Source organism: Phocoena sinus, chromosome 4 (assembly GCF_008692025.1).
Source record: "Phocoena sinus isolate mPhoSin1 chromosome 4, mPhoSin1.pri, whole genome shotgun sequence".
Classification (NCBI taxonomy): domain Eukaryota; kingdom Metazoa; phylum Chordata; class Mammalia; order Artiodactyla; family Phocoenidae; genus Phocoena; species Phocoena sinus.
The window spans coordinates 99,603,315-99,625,171 of record NC_045766.1 but is presented as its reverse complement, the minus strand read 5'-3'; the positions used below and the strand labels follow the sequence as shown (position 1 = coordinate 99,625,171).

Genomic DNA, 21,857 nt, shown 5'->3' with positions numbered 1-21,857 from the left:
GAGGGACTCTGAGAAAATTGAATCGAGCCATAGTTTTGTAGGACTATAGGTTGGCCCTTTTTAAAATAGGGTTGATTCTCCTTGAATCTTTCCAGAACCAATTATAGTGATTGGTTAAAAGTTGAGGTAAATAGTTTGGTGTTATTCAGAACAGGCTTCAAACAGTTTCAAACAATGATCCAAAAACTTGCCCTACAACTTATTCGCTTTCAGGGGATGATCAAATGAGTTCTGGCTTAAGGGGTAACAGGTTCCTGTTAGATGTCTGGGATCTAAATTACTTGGGACACCGTGCTTGTGTTCATAAAACAGAGAAATTACACTCCCACCCCAACATTGCTGGTTTCTGTGCTTTCACAAATACTACTACTGAAGCCATATAAGGGACAACTGTAGCCTCACATCTGCTTTATCATTAACTGAGAAAATTAAGTAAAGGTCTTCCACAGGAATTTGTTTAGCTCCAGATTTGGTAGTAATGAGTTTATAATTAGATGGGTTTAAATTGGGCAGATTCTTCCACAATCTGATTTTAACATGCTGTCACGCTAAACTTGCCAGAAATGTCAGTTCATTTGTTTTTATTTTGGGTTTGTTTGTTTTTACATCCGTGCAATTTTTATTAAATCAGTGCATGAGATCCACTAAATATACGCTAGACAGGACTGATTTCCCCCTGAATCTGTCTATTAAAGAAAAAAAAAAAAGGAATCTCTTCAGGCAGAGCATTTGATATTCTTTGTATAACAAAGGTCGGTAACCACACCCCATCCCATTTCACCTTATCCTTCCTATCCTATCCATCTCATTGTGGGGACAAACATACTCAGGAGGCTGTGTTCAACATTAAACTTTTTTTAAAAAATAGTAAGTGGAGATAGAAAACATCCAGCTCAAGCAACATAATAAACAATGAGAAATTGTTAGTACCTAAGTTTGGAAATATAAAGACCCACTTACCCTCCCATCCCCTCATATTAGGATATGCATGTGGAAAAATACAACCAAATTCTTTCCCCTTTGGTTCATTATATTAAATAGGACTATAAGTTTCAAGTAACAAAACGCCAACTAGCTTAATAAAAAGTGGGACTTTATTGCTTTCTGTAACCAAAGTCAAGGAGTAGCATGAGATTCAGGCCAAATCCAGGCTCTCCAACTATGTTCTCAATACTTTCTTGGTCTCAGTTCTGCTTTCTTCTCTGTTGGATTTATCTTCAGGCAAGTCCTTCCCATATATATACATGAGTTTATATCTCCAGTAAAAATGGCAATTCTGATGAAACTCACATCTCCATCAACTCTACCTCTGAACCTGAGTATGAATGGTAGCCTGAGAAAAACATAAGCGTGATGTCAATTTAAATTGTCATGATCCATCCCTTGCCTCTCTCTCTCCAACCTCCTATTCAGCCTTTTGATCTGTGTCTCAGACATCACAAAGTACACAGAAACAGCAACTCAAGATGGTGAGCTATTTTGTGTCTCCATATATATGAGGTCATTTCTTCAAACTAGAATGTCCCAATATCTACTCATCACCTTGGTGACTTGCAAATTTATTCTAATCATTCTAGGTTTACCTTAGGAATCACCTCCTTTATAAACCTTCGTTCACTTCTTCCCATCGAGGTTATTACTCTCCTACTCTTCCCTCATTACCTTCACATGTACCTCCATTTTAGCAACAATTTTATTATATTACAATTAAGGCTTACATCTGTAACCCCTTTGCTAAAGAGAAACTACTATGAAGACAGGAAAATATGCTTTAGTTTTCTTTGTCTCCCCAATCCTTATATCATAGTGTTTAGCACATTCTAAATGATTAATATTTTTGTTGGGGTTTTTTTTTGGAATTGTAAATAGTTTTATTTGTATAAACTAATACTTGATATATTTAATTAAAATTTAAAAATTAAAGTTGTTTTAGGTTTATTTAAATGTTTTGTTAAATATTTAAAGTATATTTTTATTTTTTTACTTTTTTTACATCTTTATTGGAGTATAATTGCTTTACAATGGTGTGTTAGTTTCTGCTTTATAACAAAGTGAATCAGTTATACATATACATGTGTTCCCATATCTCTTCCCTCTTGCATCTCCCTCCCTCCCACCCTCCCTATTCCATCCCTCCAGGCTGTCACAAAGCACTGAGCTGATCTCCCTGTGCTATGCAGCTGCTTCCCACTAGCTATCTACCTTACGTTTGGTAGTGTATATATGTCCATGCCTCTCTCTTGCTTTGTCATAGCTTAACCTTCCCGCTCCCCATATCCTCAAGTCCATTCTCTAGTAGGTCTGTGTCTTTATTCCTGTCTAGCCCCTAGGTTCTTCATGACCTTTTTTTTTTTTCTTAGATTCCATATATATGTGTTAGCATACGGTATTTGTCTTTCTCTTTCTGACTTACTTCACTCTGTATGACAGACTCTAGGTCTATCCACCTCATTACAAATAGCTCAATTTCATTTCTTTTTATGGCTGAGTAATATTCCATTGTATATATGTGCCACATTTTATTGTTTTTGAATGAATAATGCATCAGTGAAGAGGATTTCCTCAAGAAAATCTATACAACTTTTTCTAAGTAGTCAATCTGTTTCTTATCAGGATTTTTTCTTTAAATATTTTTATGAAAAACAGATCCTAAATAAATCCTTTATTTTATAAGCCTATGAAATTTGTGATCTCTATACATTTAATTACAAACCTACTTAACCTCAAACCACACTAACCTTTATATTAAAAGCTATAACCTCAAGTGCATATATATGCCTACCAATATGTAAATATCCACTATTATTATTATGATACTTGTTGAATAGTGTTTGAAATTGGACATAATAGGTTCCAGATCAGTATTCCAGGGAATCTGTGAAATTTGTAAGGAAATTCTGTTGTACACTGGATCTTTAAAGAAAATGATGAAATATGTACTTTGGCAACATGAGTATTTCAATTGCAAAAAAAAATGTTATCAAAGATCTATCTCAACTGCCAGTAACTATATGAAATATAGATAATTACAAATTAAATTTGTGACATTTAGAATGTTAACCATAGTTCCAGGTGTTTAAATGCCTCAATCTCTTTTCTTTGTTCTTTGATATTTGTCGCATGAAGCCTACCTGTAGCAAGGCATGTTGACCATTTATTAATGCAGACAAAAATCTCTTTAAAAAAAGAAAAAGACAAGTGTTTCATCTTGCTGCACTACCTGCCTCTGCTTCTGCCTCTCCATCAGGTTGTACCACATTCACATTTTCCAATTATCCCTGTGTCATTTGGCATTTTTATCTGACAAGTAAATTATGGTCATCAAGAAGAGTGAATCTTGAAGTCTTCTGTGTCCCAATGTAGCCACACTTTGAAGTACTGAATTGCATTGTTTCTGGAGAAATGACAGAGCAGTGGAGGAAAGCACGCATGTGAAATAATTTTCTGAAAAAGTGTAATCCCAGCTAAGGGTCTTTACTTCAACAGAAATGATTCATGAGGTTTGTTTCCATCCAGCTGAGAAGAGAATTCAGTAACTGGCTTCCTAGAGTGTGTCAGAGGGTTTCTTGCTATTTTCTCTCTCTCTATCTATCTATCTCTCTCTCTCTCTCGTATACCAGTCTTAGGGATATTTTTCCTTTTGGTAGATGGCACCAAATGTTGAATGAATATAAAAGGAACATGTTAGTACAATCTCAGGCAATACCTCTTCCTCTAAATAGCTACTTCATTCAAACCCTAGGGTATTTGAATAAAGAAGTTTATTCACACTATTTTCTATTAATTTATCTTTGAACATATTAAATGCCAAAATACAAAAGTGTAGGGGAATTTTTTGTGTCACTAGGACATTTTTAACATTAATATTACCAAACAAATCATACATGAAAACTTTTTATAGTCAGCGATGTTTAATCCTTACATCTAGAATGTGTTCTTTATCTCTTCTTCATGAAAATATGCATTTATTAATCCCTATACTGTGTAAGGCACTGTGCTAATCCCATGTGATACAGAAAGGAGAATGATATTATTTCTGCCCTCAAGAAGCTTATGACATAGTTGAAATGGGCCAAAAAATGGAAATCTTCAGAAATTGAATCATTTTTGATAGTTGAAGTTTTCAGACAGAGGTTTGGTCTTTAAAGTATTATTTTTATAATTTTTAAATATTTTGAATATTTTTCTAATAATGCATCCACAAACTCCTGTCCTTTTATATAAAATATCTTGAACATATCTCAGCATTTTTTAATGGACCTTGAATGATCGTGTTAATGTATTGAGTTCTAACATAGTGAGTCCTTTGGTGCTCCTTGAATTTTATAGGGCTGTTTGATCCTCAACTCCTGCCTCCGGAGTAGTATATATTTTGGAATTTTATGTCAGATTTTCAGTTTTCCCAGTTGTTCTGTCAGTCAGCCTAGCAGTGTGCACTTCCATTCAATTCCCTCTCTTCAGGTATCTGCTTTGTGAACTTGGAAATCAATAAACATGTCTGAAGTAAGAGTGTGAGGCACTGAAGCTGCTTTATGAGTAAACTCTGCGTTCATTAGTATGTGAACATCTGTCAGATGTTTCTTCAGAGGCTCTTTACGTCTGTCTTGTTTGCCAGTGCTCCACCACATTCCACATAATTGAACTTGCCATCTAGCTGAATTCAAATACATGTGATAAGATGAGTATCTGAACTAAGAAAATAGCTGTGAGGATAGGAGGGAATGGGAATGAATTAAAAAATACTTTAAAATGTAGGAATAACAGGATTGATGATCTGCCTGCATTATGTGAGGGCTGAGTCCAAAGTTTCAGTCTTGGACATCTCTAAGAATGGTATACTTACTGCAATGGGAGGATTTTACTGTCTAGGCAAGAGGAAAGTCTGAGGTTTTTTTTGTTTTTTTTTTTTAATTTTTAAATCATTTTATTTGCTGAGTATTTTTAAGTATTATTTTGAAGTATAATTATCTGGCCACATAATGTGGGTTGGATTAGGAAAAGACACTGTGGAAAGGCAGTCTAATAGAAAATTATAAAAGTAGCTTAATCACGTGAGGCTGAAGTCTTAGAGGCAGTACCAGTGGTAATAAAAACAAGATAACACAAGACATAATAATAATTTGACTTTGGACCTGGAGTTATAGGGAAAGGTAAAATCAAAGATGACCTCATGCTTCAAGTCCAGGTGGCCAAGAGAATAACACCATCTACAAAATCACAAGATTATCTTCATCTAGGAGAACTATTTGTTCAGTTTTCATTGCTATCTCACACTCTTATGTCTACATGACCATACAGTGGTGATTTTACAGACTCATGAGTCTCCATTGTATATTGCTATGTCTTTATATATATATATATGCCTCATTTCATAAGGTTAAACCAATCCTGACTGCAATATATACCCTGAGAGGGGAATTTTTTTCCTGAAAAAAATAATGCTAAGGATTTCCTGAATCGATCATCAACAAACCTTAAGGTTAATTTAATGGGTGCTCTCCATACATTACTTTGTTGAGATTTCTGCTGTGTTTAAAAAAATCATTTGGTAAAGTGTTGAGATAATAGTATTTGAAATTTTGACATTTCATCTAAAATTGGGAGTCATAAATAAAACGTGAATATGAAACAAATTTATTTCACTGGGCAACATTTTGAGAAATGCTTTATTCAAAAAAATCATGTAAATGTTGTCTTCCGTAACTTTAAAAAGATGTTAAAACAGAAAAGAGTTAACTTTAAAAAGCTATTGCATAGAAAATGACACAGAATACAAATAACAGATTTTACTTTGAAATGTAAATATAAACTAGAATAATCTTGATTACAGAGAGACAAAATCACATGCCTCCATAGAAGAAAATTCTTTGGTTAAAAATAGCCAAATTGCTTTTCCCTCATACTTTCCTTAAGACATGAAATCTATTTTTTTTAAGTATTTGGATTCCAAGTAAAGAACTTCACTTTTTTCTCTTTAAATAGCAATATCTAAAGCAAACCTCATTTAATAATGTCATCCTGACTTATGCCAGGCATTGGGTAGGTACTAAGTCCTTGCTCAATAACAAATTTGCAACTCTTTTGGGGTAATTTCTTCCTCTTAAGGAAGTATGCTTCTTTCCAAACCATAGAATGAAATATATCATTTTAATATACTTATCTTTTTCTAAGACTACAACCTCATTCCATTAAGCAAAGGAATATTCCCAATCACCTAGTCACAATTGAATTTTATTTCTTACCATAGATTATTGTGTTTCTTATTGTGTTACCTCTGAAGGACAGGTTTGCTCTGTATACACATTTCTCCTACAAAACTAATTAGAAATAAGCAAGCTTCTTCTCAGGATTGAAAACATGAATAGGTGGTACTATAGACAAGTTTTCACAACAGAGGAATTTTTATCTATACTTATTTTTATGGAATCCTCTCGGTAGATGATTTTATGGTTTATTTGTCGAAGTGTCTGTTTACATTAAACAAGTCTTTGAGACCTCTAAACAAGGAACAACTCCTCACTGTCTCCCTCCTCCTATTCCTTTTCCTTCCCCTCCTCCTCCTTCTTCCAACACATCATATTTCCAAACTCCCACTCTGCTGACTCACCGTCAAAGGCTGTTTATTCTCTTCCAGAGCACCTTACAGTTTCTCTTTTGTAACAGTTCGTAGACTCATAATTATTTGCTCATTGTTTATCTTCCCCACTGACGGTAAATCCAGGAGGACAGTCTTTATTGTTTACCACTGTATCCCTAGAGTCTGTCTCAGTGCCTGCCATGTAATAGGTGCTCAATAAACATTTATTGAATGAACTAATAAATTCTTAACCTTGGATTCACATTTATAAACTTAATCTACTCAACCTGATCAAATGTAGAAGTCTGTTCTTTCTAGTAGTCCCTGCCTTCCAGGAAGCATTATCTCCAATAATACAGAATAATTAGAGTCCTCTGATTAAAATAGTGTTGGATAGACTTACTTCATATACATAACGTTACTACCTTCAAGGTAAATCTCTACATATCAAGTGGAAGGCAAGAATATGGATTACCCTAGGTTAATCTGACGTGTTTTATACGGGAATCATCCAATGCACACAATCATTCAAACCATTCACACAAACAAATATTTATTGAGCTACTACCATGTATCAAACTCTGTAGGTCAAATACTATATTAGTTTCCTAGGGTTACCATAACAAATTACCGCACATAGTGGCTTAAAACACCAAATTTGTTCTCTCACAGTTATGGAAGCCAGAAGCAGAAGCATACTCTCCCCTAAGGCTCTAGGAGAGAAGCCTTCCTTGCCTCTCCCACTGTCTGGTGGCTCCAGGCATTCCTTGGCTTGTGGCTGCATAACTCTAGTCTCTGTTTCTGGCCTTCTCCTCTTTATTTTCTCTTCTCCTGTCTCTTATAAGGACCCTTTTCATGGATTTGGGCCCACCCAGTTGATCCAGGATGATTGAGGTCCTCAGTTACACCTACAAATTCCTTTTGGGGGAGAGGGAGGAGGAAAGGGTGTCTTCATTCAACATATTATAGATACTATAGTGAATAAAGTCCCTGCAATAGAATTTGCAATCTAATAGAAAGATTACCAAAAAAAGGTAATTTCAATAAAACATGATAGAAATTTATGGATAAAAGTAGTACAAGGGTCTATGGGAACATATATCTAGGGACCTAACAAAATCTAAACAACCAGAAAATGATGTGATGTTCATGTAGGAGGATTGATTAGGAATTGACCATGAAAGTCCAGCGCATTGAAGGAACTGGCAGAAATTTAGCATGGTTAGAGAATGATGAGAGATGAATCTGGAGATATATGCTAGAGCCATTTGTAGAGAGCCTTGTTAACAAAGTTAAGGGCTTTGGACTTTATCCTGAGATAAAGTCAGAGACCTGTGTTTGGCTACATTAATACGATAAAAAGGCAGAAATTATCCCTATCCAGACCAAGAGCTGAAGCACGGGTCCTATGAATTCCTCTTATTTCCATATGGCAAATCTTGTTCTTCCCAGTATTTGATTGCAGCCTTAGTGAATAACACAATATCAGAGTAAAATTGCTCTGAAGGATTGTGTTAAGAATATTTAATTGAACATTCTCATTTTTACAGACATAAAACCAAGGTCAAGCAAGGCTATGATGGTTCTAGAACACACAGAAGAGCCCCAAGCCAGTTGTTCTGTTAGTGTAAATGGTGGTGCAAAATAGTGGCAATAGTATGGACTTGGAGATTGATAAATCAGGGTTGGGTGGCCTGTGACCCAACAAGTCGTGTGACCTTAGGCAAGTAATATAACCACTTAAACTAGGAATAATAATAGTACCTACCTATTAAGATGTTGTGCAGATAAATTTGATAATGAATTTGAAACACTAAGCATACTGCTAGAGGATAGTTTACTATTGAGTACATATGGCTATTGTTGATGATGATGATGAGATTCATAATGTTTTCACAATCAACCCAGCCCCATCATCCAGAGAATTTTACTATCAGTATAATAGTACATCACATTATATACTCTTATTTTCAAATGAGTTATTTTCAAATATATATATATATATACATATATATATATATTATTCTCCACAGAGGAGTGTTTAGAATTCCTAATACAGATGTTTAAGAAACAATTATGCAGAAATATACATTTTTCAAAGTGTCACATCTTAATACTGTTATCCTATTAAAGTCTTAATTGAAGCAAAGTTCATAAATATGTAATCACAAGGGTGAAAAAGAAGATATATTAGTAGTACTGGCATTTTACTGAGCAATTATTTAAATTAAACAACACAATTTTCTATAATGAGGTAATCTGATTTTCCAAAGGTACCCAATTACATAATCATCTCCACCATCTGAACTTTGAATACATGGTGTCAATAAATCACTTGCTAACTGGCTACCATGAAAATACATGCTCTAGGTTTAAAACTCTTGAACTATATATTTTACAAATACACCAGTTGGTAAGTAAATAATGTTTTCTTTTTAAATGCTACCTCCTTTATCTTCAAAAAGTTAATGTTTTCTATAACATCTACTCCTTACAATTTGTTATTCAATAATTTTCAATGAGAAAATGTGACATTTTAAAGCACACATTAATTCCCATGGTATCAGTGTTATTTTGAAGATTAGGAAATCCGGTGAGGACCTAATAAAATACCTTCAGTACGTTATTTATTGGATAAGATTCAACTGTTTAACTTGTCTCTACACAGATTGTGTGCTACAACTCAACACTGAAATAGATTGCCTGAAAATATCTTGATTAAATCATAGTGACTGGGCTTCCCTGGTGGCGCAGTGGGTGAGAGTCCGCCTGCCGATGCAGGGGACACGGGTTCGTGCCCCGGTCCGGGAAGATCCCACATGCTGCGGAGCGGCTGGGCCCGTGAGCCATGGCCGCTGAGCCTGCGCGTCCAGAGCCTGTGCTCCGCGACGGGAGAGGCCATAACAGTGAGAGGCCTGCGTACCGCAAAAAAAAAAAAAAGAAAAAAAAATCATAGTGACTAAGGTCTAATTCCAAGGTTTAGTAAATTTCTTACTAAAACCTGAACATAACTGACTTTTGTTTTTATTTACATTTATATTTCTTAAAAAGCCTCCTAAATGCTTAACTGGTTTCTTACTGACTCAACAATAGCATTTAAGGTTTAGATATTCTCTAGTAGATATGTCATTTTTATGAGAAAGTTATTACTCTGGCTATGATTTGCACATAGTTTACCCCGTACTTGATTCCCAGAAAAAGATCTACTTCTACGGAAAGTACCCAGGTTTAATAAATTTAAATTATTATGGTAGAGAATTAAGCAGTTTGCTTTTCAGTTATATTCTTTCTTTGATTCAGTTCGCTGCTTTCAACTGATTAATCATTTTCTATAGTAATCTAAATAAAAATCAAGCTTTATTTAAGTTAAGGGATATTGGAGGCACTGATTGATTTAATGTTTTAGAATATTGATAATTAACTGAATTATTATTGCAAGTTATAGCATAGGAAGGAGAAATGAAACAAATATGTAAAGCCTGAATTCTGGTGATAGTCATGTGTGAGGTGGATCAAGTTCTTTAACTTCACTGAGCTTCAGTTTCCTTACTTCTATTATTAAGCAATTACCCATATGCCATCCAATAAAATTGCATCTCATTAAAACTTCAGTAATACAGAGAAGGAAAAGTGCTAATGAATTAATTGAACTAAGATATTTTAAAAGATTCCTGGAAGTTAGTGAAACATGCAGCGCTTGCAGTTTTGATACAGTTTTGTAAATGAGAGAAGTAATATGCTGTTATCATACATAATCTATACTTTTCCTGAAACACGGAAACTTTTAAATGTCATTTTTTTTAATGACTGCTAGTCAAACATCTAAGCAACTACTATGTATACCCTTGTGCTCTAGAGGTGGGAATTCATAACTTTGATGTTTGAATTAAGTTCTTTGAAATATAAAGAAGTTTGTTCTTAAATTGTGCAATAATAGCCTTTTCACTTTGTGAAAACAGACATCAAAACAGTCTGTAAAGCCTGGTCTGTTGGTGGATGGTCAGGCCACTCAAGATGGCTCTCCTCTTACTCTCTGTCCACCCACTGCTAGACCAGCCCATGCTTCACCTACACCCTACTCACATGACTATACAATCCTCTTAATTATAGGGTTTAATCAGTAACTGCCTACATGCTTGCCACCTGTACCAGCTGCTGGTTTCCCTGGTAACTGATGAGCCAACCTGAAGTCAATTCCCCCTATAAATGGTAGCACCACCCCGCCTCTATAGTGAAGGCTGCTACTGTGTCCTGCCTGCTGTCTGCTGTCCACGATGGGGTGTCGCTCCAGGACTTACAGACTTGTAAGAATCCCTAACCAATAAACCATCGCTGTCTCTGTCACTGTCTTCTGGCTCTTTCTTTTGTCTCTCAGCTGGGCATTTACAAGGTTTGCAGGCCTGCAGGGTGTAGCCCAACAGTTGGCAAAATTGTTCAAGTAAATAACTTAGCAATTATATAAACAAAATCCTTTAGTGCGTCTGCTGATTTAATTTTGCAAAACCTACTTAATCTTAAAATGAGGGGTACCAGGAATCCATCTGCTTTCTTGGTATTTTTGCAAAAAAGAAGAAAGGGTTATGCGGTAGGTTATGACCTCAGTCTTCAGCCCTCATTTGGGGTTTGCATCTTGTGTGTCAAATAGAGGGCGAATGTGGTGGGATTTTTTGGTATGCATTACCATATTTTCAAGCATATACTAAGTTGTAAAACAATTTGGTAGTGAAACGTCACCCAGGGAAAGGCTAATATTGTACCTGTGTTTCAGCTTCTGACATGGCAGCGGAACAGGGGCAGATTCTTGTGATAGCCACCGCGGCAGTGGGAGGATTCACTCTCCTCGTCATTCTTACTTTGTTCTTCCTAATCACTGGAAGGTAACTGAATTATACCAGAGTATTTCCAAGATTTGTAAATAGCCATTCTTCTTACACACTGTGCGTTCAGGGGCTTTTAAACTTAGCAAAGTATACATGTGAGAAAAAGGGGTCAAGGCAGATTCCACTCTGACAGTGAACTCTATGTGGCAATAGAACCACCATGGCAAGTTCTCTGTCAACAGTTCCCTGAATATGGAAGCAACTGAAGACTTGATAAAAACGCTTTGAAAACAATGAGTGATAAAATCCTACTTAATAAGTTACATCTGGGTTTTTCCTTTACTGCAATCAAATTATACCATTAAAGGGATTTTGCTTGGAAAAAATATATAATTCAACAGAGAAACTGAACAATATATATAAAATGCTTTATAAACTTAATATTATAGAAATGTTTTATTCTATCCATTAAATATTGAAAGGATCTATATTAGAACTATATTAATGGTTGTATAAATCAAGTTATTTTTCTACCTAAGAGTAATATGGATGAAAATTTAAAATAACAATAAATTTAATGTAGCAAAAGACCTAGACTTGAATCCCAACTAGCTGGTCAAAGTGCTTCATCCATCTAAACCTTAGATTTCTATTTTTACACAGTTTGGTATCACAAAGCATTAAAATGCTTTATTGATTTTTAAACATATTAGATTGTTTCCATGAACCAGTTACTGACAATGCAGAGATGTGAATGAAGAAAGTGTGTATGAAATTATTTAAAAGAATAAGTGTCATTTCTTATTGAGCCCTTGATATTTGGCCCAGACTTTTGTCAGAAATTGTGAAGTCTTCAGATCATATTTTCACTCCTACAAAGGGAAAATATTCCATCTAGATTATCAATAGTGGCACAAAATACCTTGAGAGTTTTCCTGATACAGCAAAATATCAGTGTCATGATTTAAAACTGTAATAAGAATGCCAGTGAAACAATACACATCCTTACTGACTCCAGCTAAAGTACACCAGCTCTGCTGGGAAACCCTGATTATTTGATGATGCCCAGAAATTACCTTCAGAGCCAGTAGTTCAGCAACTATGAACACCCTTTGTTTTATTCATTTTTAAAACTCTTACATACCAATATTTTGTTAAAAATCATTACAGAATTATAGAGAATATGCATATATGAAAAAATATCTGAAACTTTGACAGCAGACTAGAAGTATATATCAATAAATTGACAATTACTTAGACACTTATCAAGTGTGGGTCCCTGAGGAAATGTAACTGCTACCTGTTAAGAGTGTATCAGATTTAGTTATAACAAATCCACTTTATAGGATTTATCAAGGAACAAAGAAACACGAGGATATTCTAATGTGGCTAAGTTGAAATGGTGGCTTCCTTATGAAATTAATTGTAAAAGGGGCACATTTACCCCTATGTTCACTTAAAATTTTCAGGTGTATTAATAGACATAGCATGACTCTTGCAATTAATAGTGTCTCAGAGTTCATTTTAATAGCAGTGTCATATTTATTGTCAATTTTAAAGAATGCCTCTAAGTTCATAATGGAAATTGATTCAAATCCTATTTTATTTAATAGTGATTCAACATGTAGCAAAATTGGTTCTGATTTTTAAGTTATATTTTATGTATTTGTAGAACATGAGCTAAGGCCTTATTTCCTCACAAAGTATTTCAGCAAACAGTGATTTAAATAGCACATACACATGTAGAAAAACATTTCATTAAAATATCAGAAAATACTGCCTTTACACATAAATATGACAAAAGAAGACTTTACAGTCATTGTAGGCTAAATAAAATTGGCCTAATAAACCTGAGATTTGGGCTCGACTGCTATCTTTATTTGGGATTCCTGAAGCAGAATTTGAATACCATTTTTAAAAAGATTTAATAATAACCAAAAAAATTGAAAGTTGAAAATAATTTAGTACAATTTCCATGTTTGCCAATTTATATGACATCGGAAACTGCCTTAACATTCTACATACTGGAAAAAAATAAGTTCAATTACATAAGATAAAATAATTCATTCTGGAGCATCTTTTAAGCACTATGCTAGGGGAGCATTCACTGGAAATTATTCTATGAAAATTGTAAGACGTTTCTAAATAAATATGCCATTTGTCGTAGGATCTGAGACCAAATTCACACTGAAAGATTGGGTTGTGCACCACAGATGTGTTCTGTTTAACCATTTGGAATTAGCAACTTGATGAGCTGTTAGATAATATGGATGTTGCCGAATTTTTCATGTTGAAGAAGTCATAGGAGATAAGCACCTGCCTGTTCTTCAGAGCGTGATTCTTCTGAGAAAGCACAGAACATGCCTCCACTGCATTTCTAATATTAAAAAAAAAAATGCGGTTTAGCACTGAAACTGGAAGACAGTTGTCTAAATTTCTGAGATTCTGAATCAAAAACAATTTTTCCATTGTGACTTTTAATGCATTTCATCGACTCTAGCTATTAGAGACCATGTAAGGAAAGACATGATGGTTATTGCTTGTTATTAAATATTTCCTAAGCTTCCTATCATTTGGATCAGTCAATCCACTTGAGAGTATTTTATTCCTATCTGGGGCTAATTTTGATGTATTTAAAAAAAAACCTTCTATGGAGTATTTTCATATGTTATAAATATGTTCTTAAAAGTGGTCTTTATAACTTTTGCCTATGGGTGATAAGTATTTTAATTAATATTGGTTCTTATCCTGCATAATTACTAAAATAAGATTCTGTTTACCTTTTTTAAAGATGTCAATGGTATATAAAGGCCAAAATGAAGTCAGAAGAGAAGAGAAGAAAGGACTTACAGAATGGGCATTGTAAGTAGTTCAGTGACTGTATTCCATGATTTTCTACTGTTCCAGCACTTCAAGAGTTCATTTTAAACTTGTATGCATGAATTGTGAAAGCCAAAGAAATTCAGTTCCAACCTTTCAGCATTAAGACTTTTCATCTGGTTTCTAGGTTTGCTGGTGGAAATTGCACCTGCTTCTCATTAAATGATATTACCTTTTTCCTAATTCTGCTTGCTGGAAAACACAACAGACTGAATATGCTAAAAATACAAGATGACTGATTATATCTAGTTATTTACCATTCACAATGGCTCCAATACATTAGTTGGTTTTATTTAGTGGAGCATTAGCCATAGAAATATTAAGGAATTCTTATTCCCTCTTACAGGGACTGTCATTTAACATATAACAAATCAATTTACAATTCATTAACACTAAAAAAGAAAATCAGCTCTTTAACTCTTAGAATATGTATGAAATCCTGGAGCTGACTACAAGGTTATATTCATTTGAAGGATCTCTTCCCAAGCAAGCTATAATTACCACTATAGTTGGTTTGATAATTGCCACCATCTCCTCCCCAACACCCACCTTCACCTCCACCTCCAAATTGCAAACTACTTTGTCAAGACAGATTCTCTGGCACGAGACGCTGAATTAACAAGAAAGGGATGTTCTCTAATTAACCACAGTATAGAGATAATATGTGAGGCAAGTCATTTAACTATTTAAACTCATCTTCTATTTCAAATTGAGCTCAAGTTATAAGGGACTTTTCGATCTATATTACCCTCCAGCTAACGGAAAGGATTTAAGTGAGGAAATTATAAACTAGAGGGATGCTTTAGGGCTATTTTTAAGGCTCATGTGATTTCTCAGAGAGAGGTCTGAGGACAAGCTGCATTAGAATGTTTCACTCTTACTCACCAAAGTTCAGACTCAGAAGGTCCAGGGTAGGGCTAAGACATGAACATTTTCAGGAAGCTCTCCTAGGTGGTTCTTTTCACAAAGAGTTTGAGGCTCACTGCTCTGGCAGAGAAGGGAGAGCCGAGACAGCTGATACCAGGCAAAGGATGAGCTGAAAGTAATGTAGACAGAGGCAGAAACCTGGATCTAGACACCTGGACCAATGACTTAAGCTGAGCAACCCTAAGATTCACCACAGTGAATTCAGTACTGAACTGCAAAATAAAAAGATGCTCCTGAGGTATTTATTACCTGTTTTCCAACTAGCAGTTTAGCATAAACTCAACCAGATGGGCCCAGCAAGAAGCAATGAAAATAACCTGAGGCAGCCAGGTACAATAGAAGAAAGATAACAAACAGATGTTTAAGAAGACAGGAATAAGTAGTAACCAGATATCCAAAATTGAAACTAAGTTTGGGTTTTTTTTTCCTATACTACATATATTGTAAAAAAAAAAAAAAGTGATACTAACTAATCAGTTTATTCTGTAGAATGTATATCACTTTAAATTATTGAATGGTTAAATGTTAAAACCATGTATGAGTTAATAAATGGCATCTGTTACCTGTGCATAAAGTAATGTTATCAATATGATACTACTAATCATCTCATAGTAGCCTTTGAGCTTCTAGCATTCAATCTGAAATCACAACTCCTACTGTTACAAAAATATCCTGAAGAATATGAACTAGAGGTACAAATGATCTGTTCTTGTTTCCTCCAATCTAAAGTCAAATTCTTGAGTTTGAGAAGTCAAGAAAAGCATAGCATTTCAGAATCAGTCAAATCTATCGAGAAATATGATTTACTGGAGCTCTTTTGGGAAGTACTAATCTTCTCAAATCCAGTACTAGAAGACAGGAAGCAAAAAGTAATGAAAGAAGACAACAGGCATAGAAGAACTCATGAAGCAAATTATTGCTAATAATGGGCATTTCATCACCTCCTCTAAACTCATTTTATTGCCTTTTGTTTGTTTGCTTTTGAGATATTCTTGCAAGAGCATGTTTCTAAGGAGACCTAGGCAATGCTTAATTCAGGGTGTTGTATGGTTTTCAAAATCTAAGAAGCAAAAAAAACAGATATAATTTACTCTGCCACAAATTTAGCATTGATCTTTTAATCCTTACTAATTCGTATTCAGTAAAGGTTTGCTGTGTGTTTATTGCCTATAAAACTATACCTAAGGTATTTGGAAAGGTGTCCTCCAGGAGCTAGCAACCTGATGTGGAAAACAGAAACCAGTGAGCAAAACAGAGGAATATCCACAGGCAGTCTGTGACTACTTTACATACTGAAGAAGTTGCAAATTAATATGCAACCAGATATCCAATTTTCTAGCCACCCCTATTCATCTTCCTACCTGCCTGTGGGCTGTGAGCACCCACCAGGGAAAGAGGAGCAGCTACATCTGAGCAGTGACCAGATTTGGACCTTTGATTCTTATCCTCCCCTCCAGGGTAGACAGTGGGTTCTTTCCAGGACAATGTGCAATTTGGCCGTGGAAGCAAATACAAGAACACAGGACAGGGCCGTTTCCACAGTGTAGTGGTCCTCCCTGTCACTGTGCCATGGAGTCTGTGCTTTACTGCCTAAGAGTTTCTGGAAGGGGAGAGACCACAGGACTGGGACATGAGTTCAGGAAAACCTAGTGCCTTAGAGTACAAAGGTCCAGGAGGGACTCTAAGGGGCTTGTTTTTTTTTTTTTGGAGGGGGAGAAGGTTTATACTTTGTTTCCCCCATGTCCTGAGCTAGGTCAAATGTAAAATATATGGGTACTAGTGGCTAAGTGAGCTGATTAAACGTTTTACAGAAATATAGTAAAAATGTGTCTTATGGAACTTGTCAGCTCACTCTCTCTGAAATTACCAGGTCATTTTACATCGAGAATTAGGTAAATAAAATTCTGAGTCCAAGTATTCAAAGCTTTAATGGGGTGGCAAGTGGGTGGGGGGGAGACAAAAATAGAAAAGAGAATTGAATTTAAGTAACAAGAATGCTTACATCATAAAAACAAACAACCCGATTAATAAATGGGCACAGGAGCTAAATAGACATTTTTCTAAAGAAGACATACAGATGGGCAATAGACACCTGAAAAGATGCTCAACATCACTAATCATCAAGGAAATGAAAATCAAACCCACAATGAGGTATCACCTCACACATGTCAGAATGGTTATTATCAAAGAGACAACAAAGAACAAGTTTGGCAGGGACGTGGAGAAGAGGAAACCCTCATGCACTGTTGGCAGGAATGTAAATTGGTACAGCCACTTTGAAAAACAGTGTGGAGGTTCCTCAAAAAAGTAAAAATGGAACTACTATGCAATCCAACAATTCCAATTCTGGATATTTTCCTGAAGAAAACAAAAACACATATATGTATGCATATGGCTGATTCACTTTGTTGTACAGCAGAAACTAACACAACATTGTAAAGCAATTATCCGGTAGATAAGAGGTACAAACTTCCAGTTATTAAATAAGTCATGGATATGTAATGTAAAGTACAGGGAACATAGTCAATAAGATTTTAAAAGCTTTGTATGGTGGCAGGTGGTAACTAGACTTATTGTGATGATCATTTTGTAATGTATAAAAATATCGAATCACTATGTTGTACACCTGAAACTAACATAATATTGTGAGTCATTTATAGATCAGTTAAAAAAAAGAATGACTACTTTAGTACGTTACTCCTCATTTCAAATATTCACAAGATGTTTGATTACTAGAATACCCTTGAACTAATTCAGTCTTTTATTTTGTTGCAGTACACGTCCCAGGAATTAAAACTTACATAGATCCAGATACATATGAAGACCCATCCCTAGCAGTCCATGAATTTGCAAAGGAGATCGATCCCTCAAGAATACGCATTGAGAGAGTCATTGGGGCAGGTAAACATAAAGTCTACACTTTTGAAGTTACGATTCCTTAATGGTTTTGTAACTGGTTTATCAACATACTATTTTAAATCTTAGCAGTTTTAGTCACTGAAAAAATTTTTTAAATGAGAAGTAAAATTATTTTGTATATATGATGTTATTGTTTTAAAAAGTATTGCAAGTGCCCAAATTCAGTTTCCAAACAATGAGAAAATCCATGAAAGTTATTTTTAACATCCTGTAGTCATCCTTTCAGTATTGAGACAAATTACAATGAAACTAGAGTGATTCAGGAATTTATTTTGGAAATGCAACTTCAGGAGTTTGTCATAGGTTATTACAGATTTACTTAAAACCCAACGTCTACAGACATACACTATAATTAGTATTCACAGTGATGACCTTGAGGTCCTGCAAGATCCAGCAGTGTTCTGAGACTCATTGAGTATAAAATTAGGTTCAATATAGTTTTATATCACTTTAATGCAAACTAATAATTTCCGTATGTAGAATATTCAAATACTCAGAACACTATATTATTCAATTATTCTGGATAAATACAAATTTATTATGAACCAGCCCCCAAGAATTTCTTCTGTACATTACTTAGGGCACAGGCCAAGCCAATATAACAAAGAGACCCCAGAATATAAATGTGTTCCTCTTGCAATTCCTTGACCCAAGGTGAGTAATCCATGCTGGCAGAGGAGCTCTCATGCAAAAGGTCTTGAAAGGACCCAAGTTCCTTCTACTCTTTGCTCTGCCCTCCCCTAGCGTGTTATCCTCTGAATGGTCAAAGCTGGTCACCAGCACATCTACCTTTTGGTCTATGAGAAGGAGAAGGAAAGAGTTTGGGCTCTTTGCCTTTGCCTTTAGGACGATTAGCTTTGTCTTTAAGGCAATAACCTGAAATCGCAAACATGTCTATTCACATCTCAATGGTCCAAATGCAATCACGTGGATACACTTAAATGCAAGAGAGTTTGGAAATATAATTTCTGACTGGGCAGCCATGCGTGCAGCTAAAAAGGGGAGGGGAATGTGCTACTAAATAGAGAAGGAAGGCTGAATCCTGAAGGGGGGTGTTGTCCTCCTCTAGATGCTGATATCTGTGTAATCCTTTAGAGAGAGCAGAACGTACCATTCCAGCTGGGTATCATGTCTTTGCAAACACCAGAAGGCTTTCTTCCTTTCAAAACTCTTCTTCACCAGAAAGACTGGCTACATAATTTACAGGGACCAGTGCAAAATGAAAATGTAGAGTTCCTTGTTAAAAAGACTATTAAGAATTTCAAGACAGTGACAACAGAGCATTAAACAGCAGAGCACTTCTAAACTCAAGGTGCTGGGTGACTACACCCAAGAAGCTGACTATTTCACAGAGAGCTAGCACTACACTGAGAATTCCAGGAAATTTGGAGACAGCCCTTCCTTATGTTATTTCACTCCTTATGCACCATGGATCATCTCATCTCCTCCATGGCCTATTTTCCCTCTGAAAGCTGACACAAGGGTCCTATACACTTAAATCTTGATGCTCACAGCCAAAGAGGTTGTCTTATCAGAAAGATTAAGAACCTGGAATGGAACCAGATTCTCTCTTCTCTTCTGATGAACATAAAGCACGTCAATAGGCATTAAAGGCATAATTGAAAAGAGTGATTGCGTTATATCCATTTAGTTTGGGGGTTCTTAAGACAGCAGAGGAATAGAAAAGAGAGGAGATTGAGTAATTTCATTGCACCCTATATTTGGCTTTCTTCCTCTGGCCCCTGAGAAAACAATGGTATGACCTTTCATACCGCATTGTTCCATACTCATGTAGGTACAGGAGAAGTATTTCTTGTTGTAGAGTTTTGTGCATATTATAAACACCAATGTCTGAAATCTGTTGAGAGAGAAAAATCAAGTGTCTGAGGTGTGCAAAGTGTCAACTGAAAAAAAAACAAAACTACACAATTTAAAAATTGCGAGTTGAGTTCATTCATTGTCTTACTGAGGACTATTCCCTGGGAGACAGCCTCTCAGATAGCTCTGAGAAACTGTTCCAAAGAGGTAAAGGGCGATTTGGCAAGTGGGATACGTACAACCAAGCGCACATCTCACAACTCGGTAGAAGGTTGCAGCTAGTCATAGTCATGAGGAGGAAAAGATATCTTAGTTAATGGTTTTAGTGCTTTTCTAAGTATGGGAAGATACAAGAATCCAGGTTCATAAAAATTTTCTCCAGAAAATATCTAACTAGCTGAAGACTTGTTCTGCCATTTTTCCCAGAACAAAGAGTGCCTTCATTCCTGATTTCTGCCCTGAACTCCTTTCAGGGTGTTATTAAAGGTCAGTGGCTGCAGTGGCTAATATCTCAGTCCTTATAGAGCTGGATGGCTAGTGCTAGTGACATTCTTTAGTTAGCAAGACAAATAAATTCAGTTTATCTTTAGTGTTTGGGTTTTTTTAACCAAAATATAATTTTATCCTGAAAAAAAGTATGACAGATATTGCCAAAGCAATCCATAACTATTAAAAAGACTATTTTAATATCACGGCCTCCCTACTCTGTCTAAACTCTAGTATGTCAAAATGGGATTCATTTTTTTTAGCTAAGACAGAAGATGTATAGGTGTATAGGATTAACATCAGTGTCCCTTTTATAATTATTCATCTTTGACTATTTCAAACAATATGCTAAGTGATCATTTACTATCTTCAGAAAAATCATAAAAATAAAAATGCTTTATGAGAAAAAGCTATTGTAATATAACTTCCCTCTTTGTGCCCCTGGCCTGTACTACTCTATTGTTACTTAACTCCATTAGGTCATGTTCCTAAAGTTCAGCAACAGTGTGAAAAAAACATTGTTCAGTCAAACGAAGGAATTAATAGAGTTTTCTAACATCCATGACATTGTAAGGGAGGAAAAACTTTCCGCTACCCTTCTAGGGTCTTTTGGCTGGTCTGTTAATTAAATTGGCGTAAGACATTAACAGGAGGAAAAAATCTAATTATGTGCTACAGGAGCCCCAAAAAGACAATGAGAGGCTCTCACTGACAGGCAGGCAACTGAAGCTTATATGCCATTTTGAGCTGAGAAGAAGGGGTGGGGTTTGGGGTTTCAGAAGGAAGGAAGACAATTCATAGGAGGATAGGAAGAGCAAATGTTTGGTAAACAAATGTTTGCCAAGCCTTACAGAGACAATGGGGCACAGACAAATTTGATCTCAAGGCCCTGCCCCCTGCCCCCTGCAAGCTTAGGCACCTAGCTCTTAGTCTTTGTAATTATCTTTGATGTTAGCTCTCTTCCTGGACCAGACCCTCTATCTAAGTGGTTTTAGGCAGTTAAGAGGGTGGTATAAAGCTCTCCTTGCATCTGTTGGGCCTCGATTATCTACATTTCAAAATACTCCTCGTGCCAAAGTGGCACCTTCTGGGGCAGCCCGCCCTGAACCTCATCAACATAATTGCACAACTGTTTGCTTGCCCAGCTTTTTACTGTCAATACTTTCCTCTGGTTGCATCATATTCTTTACTTTTTCCCCACCCATTTGATTGTTTCTTCTCAAATTCTGTTTCTTTATCATCTGTGTGCATTAGATATTCCTGTTCCCCTTGGAAGTGTAAATTAAAGGACTTAAGGGGAAATGTGGATGCTGTACAGAGGGGGAGTGTTGTGGGGAAGATGGGAAAGAGAGGCAAGATATCAAGTCTTGATAATTGTCAGATGAAAGATATCAGGTCCCATTAAGGCACTGAGAGTAGCAATAGAGAAG

The 21,857-nt window shown here is 35.7% G+C and overlaps 1 protein-coding gene across 1 annotated transcript in view; it reads left to right on the top strand.

Annotated features, from left to right (window-relative positions):
* The window catches only part of EPHA6 (EPH receptor A6), an 863,031-nt gene that overhangs the window by 580,437 nt on the left and 260,737 nt on the right, over positions 1-21,857 (top strand). Inside the window, exons 8-10 of the mRNA XM_032630346.1 lie at positions 11,346-11,454; positions 14,189-14,259; positions 17,980-18,105. Of these exons, the coding sequence (XP_032486237.1) occupies positions 11,346-11,454; positions 14,189-14,259; positions 17,980-18,105 (306 nt within the window). The remainder of the gene's footprint in view (positions 1-11,345; positions 11,455-14,188; positions 14,260-17,979; positions 18,106-21,857) is intronic.